The 9,541-nt window shown below is 36.8% G+C and overlaps 1 protein-coding gene across 1 annotated transcript; it reads left to right on the top strand.

The window, feature by feature from the left end:
* The first annotated feature begins 64 nt into the window (after positions 1–64).
* On the top strand, positions 65–752 carry LOC147517523 (protein FAR1-RELATED SEQUENCE 5-like). Its single transcript, XM_086593626.1, has 2 exons — positions 65–508; positions 564–752. The coding sequence occupies exons 1-2, from the start codon at positions 65–67 to the stop codon at positions 750–752; spliced, it is 633 nt and encodes a 210-aa protein (XP_086449752.1).
* Positions 753–9,541: the final 8,789 nt, after the last annotated feature.

Here is a 9,541-nt window from a genome sequence, read left to right on the forward strand (position 1 = left end):
AAAAAAGTTTAAAGAAAGGGAAACTTGGGTTCCAGTTTACCACTTAGACATTTTTTATGCAGGAATGAATACAACTGGACGTAGTGAAGCAATGAATGTTTTCTATGATAATTTTATGTCACATACGACTACCCTTAGCGAGTTTGTTTATGGTAACGAGAAATCATTAGAGACTATTGCTAAAAATGAGAGAGATGCAGATTTTGAAACCGAGCATAAATGTCGTATTGTTCCCAACGATGCCTATATCTTAAAGCATGCAGCAAAAGTTTATACAACAAGTGTTTTCAATAAATTCAAGGTTGAATGGAGCAAAGTTAAAGGCGTCCTCAAAATTGATGGTATAAAGGCTGGCGATAATGGCTACAACACTTATGTTGTGAAATCAAGAGAAAAATATTATGCTAATGTCGAATGGAAAGTGAACTTCAACAATGATACAAAGGAGGGTAATTGTGAATGTAAATATTTTCAGTTTATGGGCATAATTTGCAGGCATATTTTGAAGGTACTTCTCCATCATGACATAGATATATGACGTACCAAACCATTTTGTGTTGAAGAGATGGATGCAAAGGCCAAACACCTACAGGGCCATCTATGAAGGTGGACTGGTCGATGGGTATGAAAAATCAGAAGTGTTGAGGGTTAGCCATGGCTGTAAAGTTGCTAATCAATTAGTGTATGACGCTGCTGTTCACGATGAGACTTACACATTTGTGATTGAAAAGCTCAACGAGCTATCCCTTTAAGTTGCTGAAAAAAAGAAAGCTATTCTTCAAGGCACCACAACATTCAATGAAGGAGTGACTCAGATTATGGCTCCACCTAAAGTTAATGCCCCTCCTCTTAATCCCTCCCAAGTATTGTTTCTGAACCCTAACATTTCACAAACAAAAGGGCGGAAGAAAGCAAATGACGAGAGATTCAAGCCTGTCCTTCAAAGAGTCCAATGAAAGGAGGGTAGGAAGTGTGCATTATGCAAGCAGGTGACTAATCATGACAAAAGGAACTGTCCGCTTAATCCACACAGGAAAAAGACTACCACAAAAGAACGTAAGTGAAAAACAGTAACAAGTTTGTATTGCATCATTTTTGTTTTAATATTTTGTTTAAATCTTATGAATGCCAATTTGTGTTTTATAGCTTTGAATAATTACAAGAGTGTGGACATGGATCTGGATATGGAAAGCGACCAACAAGAATAGCATGTATGTATGTTTGTTAGTTTGTTCCTTTTGTTTTGCAATCTTTCATATTTTTGTATCTAATAATATATGAAATTAATTTCTGTACTCCATATTTCATTTCTATGAAGCTTTGGTAGTGATTGGATCTCCAGATTAGTCAATGAAGGAATGCTCATCGTGCATAAGAAAGCAAATACAAAGAGATCGCATAACTTTTATTTTATTTTATTTTTTTCTCTTGTAAACATAAGAGTGTGTTTATGATGCCCTGCAGTGTACTCTGAATTATATCCTGTTTGAGCAATAGAATGATTATCCTTCTTTTCTCAAGTGTGCTTAATGCTTAATCTTTTTTTTTTTATAGCATACATTAGATTACATTAATTACATTAGATGTCAGATTGTCAGCCCTCTGTTTATCGGGAAAAAAAAAGATTGTCAGCCCTTATAAAGTTCATAATGCATGAAATAAAGGAATTCAGGGATCTCGTATTTTCGATAATCCTGTCTTTTCTAGAGACGTTAGAGAATACAAGTAAACTGATGCTCTTTTTTACCACACTATATCATGTATCAGTTCAGAAGTTCAGAACACTTTCCATATTACAATCTCCCGAGAACCCTCATAAAAATAAATTACCAACAATACACTAGTAAACCTTTGAAATGTGCTTTCCCGAGTTTTCGCGGCGTTTTTTTTTCAATGTTCATGTGCATTTTTTGTGTCAAACAATAACAAAACATTCGTACTTACATAAAAAAAGAATTTTTTTAACAGGATGGATCATGGGGGATTTGAACCACCATCTCTTGAGCCGGAGTCAAGATGCACTACCGTTCTCAAGCACTCTACCGTTTGAGCTAAAAATCCATAATTAAAAAGCATTCAAAGATTGGAAGACTAACACAAGTTTGAGCTAAAAATCCATTAACGTTCCCATTTATAGTTGAGGTTTCAAGCAAACCAAGAATATTTGAAGAATGAAATTGATGCCATTTTTCCACCAAGACAAACTTCATACAAGACGATATATAAAAATTCATTGAAATTATTTTGTTTATTGTAACCTCTAACTTCTAACTTATATCACCAATCAATTTTCAGGGTCCATGTTCCATAAATTTGTACCATAGATACAAAGCCATTTCAATGAGATTGTTCTCGCAGACTCACACCATTTAATTGCTGGTATACGACTCAGATTTGGATAAACCACACAGTTAAGGTTTTGGTTTCCTATTCTAAATAGGATTCTAATTTGATACCCACCTCTATAAATACGAGACTAGTTGGTGGGATTTGTAAGGTTCAATTTGTAAGAGAGAGTTTGTGAATTCTTCGGGATTCGTTTGTGAGTGATTGTACTCTATTTGTTTATCTCTTGATTAGTAAAATTCTCCTCTTTTGCTTGGTGAATTAGGCTAACGCCAAACCACATAAATCTCGTCTCCACTTCTATTGGTTATTCGCTTTGCATTGGTAAGTGTTTTAATTGATTTGTTTTTTGTCGATTTCTATCACCACATTCAATCTTCTTTGTCCAATTGTCACGCTTATGCATTCGTTTACGTAATAAATTGGTATCAGAGCCAAGATTCTACCTAGGGCTTCTTTTGTTAGTTTATTGATTGTTTTGTGGTATATGAAAGTTTGAGAAAGTATGGCGACGGATCTTCCATCGGGTACTACTTCTATGACGTCTAAAGAGAAATCACCTCCTACGACTTTGAATATTAACCATGCAAGGATTGATGTGGAGAAATTTGATGGATCTAACAATTTTAGTATGTGGCGTTGTGAAGTTATAGATGCACTATGCCAACAAGACTTGGATGATGTGTTAGACGAAAAACCATCGGATATAGAGGAGAGTGTTTGGGTTAAGAAAAATAGGCGAGCTTGTGGTATCATAAGATCGTGTTTGGCTAGGGATGTGAAGTACCTTGTTCTAATGAGACTTCGGCCAAGGAAATTTGGAGAATCCTTGAAGAGAAGTACTTAGATAAGACAATAGAAGGTCGTGTCTTTATGAAATCAAAGTTGTATGATATGAGAAAGAAAGAAGGTATTTCATTGTCCCAACATATGAACGAGTTTAACAAGTTACTTACCGACTTGTTGAACATTGAAGAAGAAACGAAGGATGAAAACAAAGCTTTCCATTTGTTGAGATCTCTTCCCAAGGAGGAGTATGGGCATATAAAAACCACCATTATGTTCGGGAAGAAAGCTTTGAACTATTCTGAGGTGTAGTCTGCGTTGACAAGTTGGGATATGATGAACAACAATGAAAATGAGTCAAGAGAGTCGACGAGCACTGCTTTTGTGGTAAGAGGGAGGTCTAATGACCGTCCAAACTCTGGTGGTGGAAGAAGTAAATCTCGCTCCAAGTCAAGAGGGCGAAATCTAGCCCGTGATGAGTGTGCTTTTTGTCATGAGGTTGGACATTGGAAGAAGGACTGCAAGAAGTTGAAACACAAGCAGAAAGATACTGAGCAGAAACAATCTAATGTCAACATTGCTCAAGGAGGTAATGATTCTGATAATTCAAATTTCTCTTTTCCTGTTACATCGAGTATTTGTTTCATTGATTCCAGTCATTGGATTTTGGATACGGGTGCTACCTATCATGTTTGTCCCATAAGGGAGTGGTTTACAAGTTTCAAGGAGCTTGAAAGTGGTGATGTGTTGATGGGGAATGATCAACCCTGTCGCATTATGGGGATAGGTAATATTCGTCTCAAGATGTATGATGAAACAGTTAAGGAAATAAAAGATGTTTGATATGTTCCCGCTTTGAAGAAGAATCTTATCTCTGTTGGTACTTTAGAAGCTAAGGGCTACAAGGTAGTCATTGACAGTGGTGTTCTAAAGATAGTTTCTGGAGCAATGGTTATCATGAAAGGCATACGTCAGAATAACTTGTACTATTTGAAGGGTGGTACAGTTAGTGGAGAAGTAGCTGTTACTGAGTATTCAAAGGCAGTTGCTAAGAAGGCCACCAGATTATGGCATATGCGTCTTGCACATGCAGGTGAGAAGTCCATGCAAATGTTAATAAAGCAAGGATTGTTGAAAGGTGCTAAGACCTGTAAGTTGGATTTTTGTGAGCATTGTGTTCTGGGCAAGCAGGCAAAGGTAAAGTTTGGCACCGCTATCCACCGTACGCGTGGAACCCTTGATTATGTTCATTCGGATGTTTGGGGTCCTTCTAGGAATGCATCTCTTGGAGGGAACAAACATTATTATGTGACCTTTGTTGATGATTACTCTAGGCGTTTGTGGGTATATACCATGAGAAACAAGGATGAAGTCCTAGATATCTTTGTGAAGTGGAAGAAGTTGATTGAAACTCAGACTGGCAGAAAGATCAAAAGACTCCGAACTGATAATGGTGGTGAATATACGAGTGATCCGTTCTTGCAAGTATGTCAGAATGAGGGAATAGAGAGGCACTTCACAGTGAAAGGTACGCCACAACAGAATGGGGTAGCTGAGCGTATGAACCGTACTCTAATGGAGAAAGTGCGGTGTATGTTGTCCAATGCTGGATTGGGCAAAGCGTTTTGGGCTGAAGCTGTGAGTTATGCATCTACCTTGTTAACAGGTTGCCTTCGGCTGCAATTGGAGGTAAAACTCCTATGGAGGTTTGGTCTGGTAAACCTGCTCAGGATTATGATTCCCTTCGTGTGTTTGGGTGTCCTGCTTACTTTCATGTCAAAGATGGTAAGTTGGATCCTAGAGCAAAGAAAGCTATCTTTGTGGGTCTGAAAAGTGGAGTTAAAGGTTATAAGCTATGGGATCCGAAAGATAAGAAATTCATTTTGAGTAGAGATGTGACATTTGATGAGGCTTCTATGTTGAAGTCTGCTAACTCTCAGCAGGTGGAGAGTATGGCCAAAGAGGTATTGCAGCAGGTGGAGATTGATGCGTCTTCACCTAGTCCAGATATGATGGTTCTGTATCTAGTAGATTGGCAACCATGGATAGTCAGTCAGTTAATGTTCCAGTTGAAGACACAGAAATAGTGATTACAGGTGATGGAACAAATGATGATGCAGAGGATATGGCTCCATTAGAGGAGCAGATGAATGTTGGTCCTTTGGCTCCTGTTCATGAGCCTATTGCAACTGGTAAATCTAAGAGAAATGTTCCCCCATTGTATTGGCTAAACGATTACGTTACCTATGCACTTCCTGTTATTGAAAGTCTTGATGAAGATGTTCTTTCCTCATATTATGGAGCAATCCAGTGCTCCAAGTCAGAAAGGTGGAAGACAGCTATGGATGAGAAGATGCAATCTCTTCATAAGGATGATACCTGGGTGCTTGTAAAGTTACCTACGGGTAAGAAGGCGATTGGCGGGAAATGGGTGTTTGCATTGAAAGAAGGATCTCTAAGTAATGAGTTACATTACAAGGCAAGATGGGTAGCTAAAGGCTACGCTCAGAGGGAGGGGATTGACTATAATGAGGTGCTTTCTCCGGTTGTGAAGCACTCCTCCATACGCATCCTTTTGGCCTTGGTAGTTCAGTATGATTTGGAGCTAGCCCAGCTCGATGTAAAAACTGCTTTTTTACATGGTGATTTAGAAGAGGAGATCTATATGACTCAGCCAAGTGGGTTTAAAGTTGCAAGCAAAGAGGATTTGGTGTGTAAACTGAAAAAATCGCTATATGGTTTGAAATAGTCTCCCAGGCAGTGGTACAAGCGGTTTGATCGGTTTATGCTAGGGCTCAAGTACACAAGAAGTCACTATGATCATTGTGTCTATTTTCGCAAACTACATGATGGTTCTTTCATCTACTTGCTCTTGTATGTTGATGATATGCTTATAGCCTCAAGAAGCAAGACTGAGATTGATAAGCTTAAACAACTTTTGTCCTCAGAATTTGAGATGAAGGACTTGGGTGAAGCTAAGAAGATTCTTGGCATGGAGATTCAGAGAGATAGAGCAAAAGGCATAGTTTGTTTGTCTCAAAAGACATATTTGAAGAAGGTACTACAGAAGTTTGGTATTGATGGGAACACTAAGTCTGTGAGTACACCTCTTGCCCCTCATTTTAAACTTAGTGCTACTATGTCTCCGAGTTCCAATGAGGAGCGTGAGTACATGACTCATGTTCCATATGCAAGTGTTGTTGGTAGTTTGATGTATGTGATAGTGTGTACTAGGCCAGACATTTCACAAGCTGTTAGTGTTGTTAGTAGATATATGCATAACCCTGGGAAGAAACACTGGCAAGCTGTGAAATGGATTCTACGATACATTCTTGGTGCTGTAGATGTTGGGTTTGATGTTTGAGAGGGATACTAGTAAGCTTTGTGTGGGTTATGTGGACTCTGATAATGCAGGTGATTTGGATAAGCGCCGGTCCACTACTGGGTATGTATTTACTTTAGCTGGTGCTCCGGTAAGTTGGAGGTCTATTTTGCAGCCTCTGTTGCATTGTTCTACGCACGAGCAAAAAATATATGGCGGATCGAGGCTATGAAAGAGGCTATTTGGTTGCAGGGTTTGTTAGATGACTTGGGTATTGTGCAGGGTCAGCTCGAGATTCACTGTGATATTTGGCCAAGAAGCAAGTTCATCATGCCCGTACGAAGCACATTGATGTACGTTTTCACTTTGTCAGAGAAATTTTAGAGGAGGGTGATATCTTACTCACTAAGATAGACACCAAGGAGAACCCAGCTGATATGTTAACCAAAGTGGTTTCTGGAATCAAGTTTCAACATTGTTTGAATTTGATTCATATTCTTCATTTGAGATGATTTGGCTCTTAAGGGCATTGGTGAACTACGGTCGGCTTGATCTTTTAATAAGGGACGTAGGCAATCACTATGTGGTACAGTCGTGTTTGGTCCTTCGGGACATTTTGTTATTTGTTTGGTCCTTCGGACATTTGTGCTTTGAAGAGGGGATTTGCTATTCGGTTGATTGACTCAGATTTGGATAAATCTTCACCGAGGTGGAGAATTGTTGGTATACGACTCAGATTTGGATAAACCACACAATTAAGGTTTTGGTTTCCTATTCTAAATAGGATTCTAATTTGATACCCGCCTCTATAAATACGAGACCAGTTGGTGGGATTTGTAAGGTTCAATTTGTGAGAGAGAGTTTGTGAATTCTTCGGGATTCGTTTGTGAGTGATTGTACTCTATTTGTTTATCTCTTGATTAGTAAAATTCTCCTCTTTTGCTTGGTGAATTAGGCTAACGCCAAACCACGTAAATCTCGTCTCCACTTCTATTGGTTATTCGCTTTGCATTGGTAAGTGTTTTAATTGATTTGTTTTTTGTCGATTTCTATCACCACATTCAATCTTCTTTGTCCAATTGTCATGCTTTCGCATTCGTTTACGTAACATTAATCACAGTCCAAACTAAGAAAAAATACCATCACGTACATGAATATTAAGAAAGTACCAGGTAGAGATACATACATACATATTAAACCATTAAAATTAGCAATATAGTAAAGTACAATAGAAAATTTTGAAATTTACCCTACTAATTTGAAGGTTTACCTACTGAAACCCAATTAGAAGTAATTGATTACAGTTTAACAGAAGGAATAAGTAGAGAAATGGCCTTTGGAAGAACATCTTGCTTAAGTTACTCGGATTCGAAAGAGAACAAGTAAGAACGGAAGGGATATTTGTTGGATCTCTCGTTTTTTTCGATTCGATAAACTTGCTATATCTCTCGTTGATATCAAAAAAGTTGCATGAAAAAAAAATAATATAAAGGGGAGGGGGTTAGTTAGGGGTGTACAAAAACAGAGTTTGTTTTGTCAACGAGATTACATAATAGGAAAATATGATATCGAAAAATAAACGTACCCATTTCAGTGGCTTTTGACACTTGGGTTTCCATTGTTGATTTCGCTTGTTCGTTGGAGTGCTCTAGCTGGAAGAAGGGTTCTTCACATTAGTTCATAGGTTGTTTTTGAGTTTATAACTATTTAGTACAACGAATTTTCGTTTTTTTTACTAAATGGTACCCGAATTTTGTTTCTCGCCTATTCGTACTATGAAGTTTCAATTTAATACATCAATTAATTTTCTATCTAATTCCGTCCAATTTCACTAATGGCGTAGCACTATTCACACATCACTATTCACATGAACAATGTTTTTTCAAAAATTACAATTTTGAAAAAACAACAAACACTATTCATGTGAACAGTGTTTTTTTTTTAAATCTTAAAAATTAAATCTTTAATGAAAAATAATTTTTTTAAAAAAAACACTATTCACATGAACAGTGTTTTTTTTATATTATTATTACAAAAAAAATTATCATAAAAACTTACATAGCATATATATGCAACATATTCTTAAAAAAAAAAAAAAAAAAAAAAAAACTGTTCACGTGAATAGTAAAAACACTTTTAACGTGAATAGTGTTTTTTAATTATTTTTCATTAAAGAATTAATTTTTAAGATTGATAAAAAAACACGTGAATAGTTTTTTTTTTTTTTTTTCAAAATTTGAATTTTTGAAAAAAAACACTGTTCATATGAATAGTGAAAACATTGTTCGCGTGAATAGTGCCAACGCCATTAGTGAAATTGGATAGAAAATTAACTGATGTACTAAATTGAAACTTTGTGGTACGAATATGCGAGAAACAAAGTTCGGGTACCATTTAGTAAAAAAACGAAAGTTTGTTGTACTAAATGGTTATTTTCTCGTTATTTTTCGCGTTGTTTCAAGAGAGGAAAGAAGAATGTAAAATTACCATTCAAGCCCGTTTATTTTTAGGGTGTATATTTGGTGAATAAGCATGGCCGTTAGATTTCGTAGATCAAATGGTTGTGGAGAGGTGTCATTTTTTGGTGTCAATTAGTGGTGTCAATATATATGTATACACGAGTAGATTCTGTTTACCATATTTTTTATACCATGGTTTATACCACACCTCCTTACAAGATGAGTTAAGTGCTAATAATTTGTGGATATGATCTAACCATAGATAACATCTCCACAAAAATTCATCTTATTTGAAAATATCTAACCTAGTTAAAAATCGTTCTCAATTTTTTTTTTTTTTAAACGGCTCAGAGTTTAAAAACTAGGTTATGATTCAAACGTGTGGTAAACGAAACCTGCTCCATATATATATATATATATATATATTCAGGATCCACAACGACGATTTCCTATCAGATGTGAAACTAAACCCACTAAAGGTATCACAGTCCTATCGCCTTATGAGAGAGTCATTTTCAACTCTGATACTGCTTGTAACGCATCACCACTCACCACATGTCGATATTGTCCCCACTTATGTCTCCACTTACTATAAGTCATCCAAAGACTCGGGTCCAAAGCCTGCCCA

The sequence above is a fragment of the Coptis chinensis genome, chromosome 2 (genome assembly GCF_015680905.1).
Source record: "Coptis chinensis isolate HL-2020 chromosome 2, ASM1568090v1, whole genome shotgun sequence".
In the NCBI taxonomy this organism is placed as follows: Eukaryota; Viridiplantae; Streptophyta; class Magnoliopsida; order Ranunculales; family Ranunculaceae; genus Coptis; species Coptis chinensis.

Excerpts from the sequence above, each read along its gene's own strand:
- LOC147517523 (XM_086593626.1), top strand. The coding sequence starts at position 65 with ATGAATACAACTGGACGTAGTGAAGCAATGAATGTTTTCTATGATAAT. Across the intron at positions 509-563 it reads TTTGCAGGCATATTTTGAAG|AGATGGATGCAAAGGCCAAA; the intron begins GTACTTCTCCAT and ends TTTGTGTTGAAG.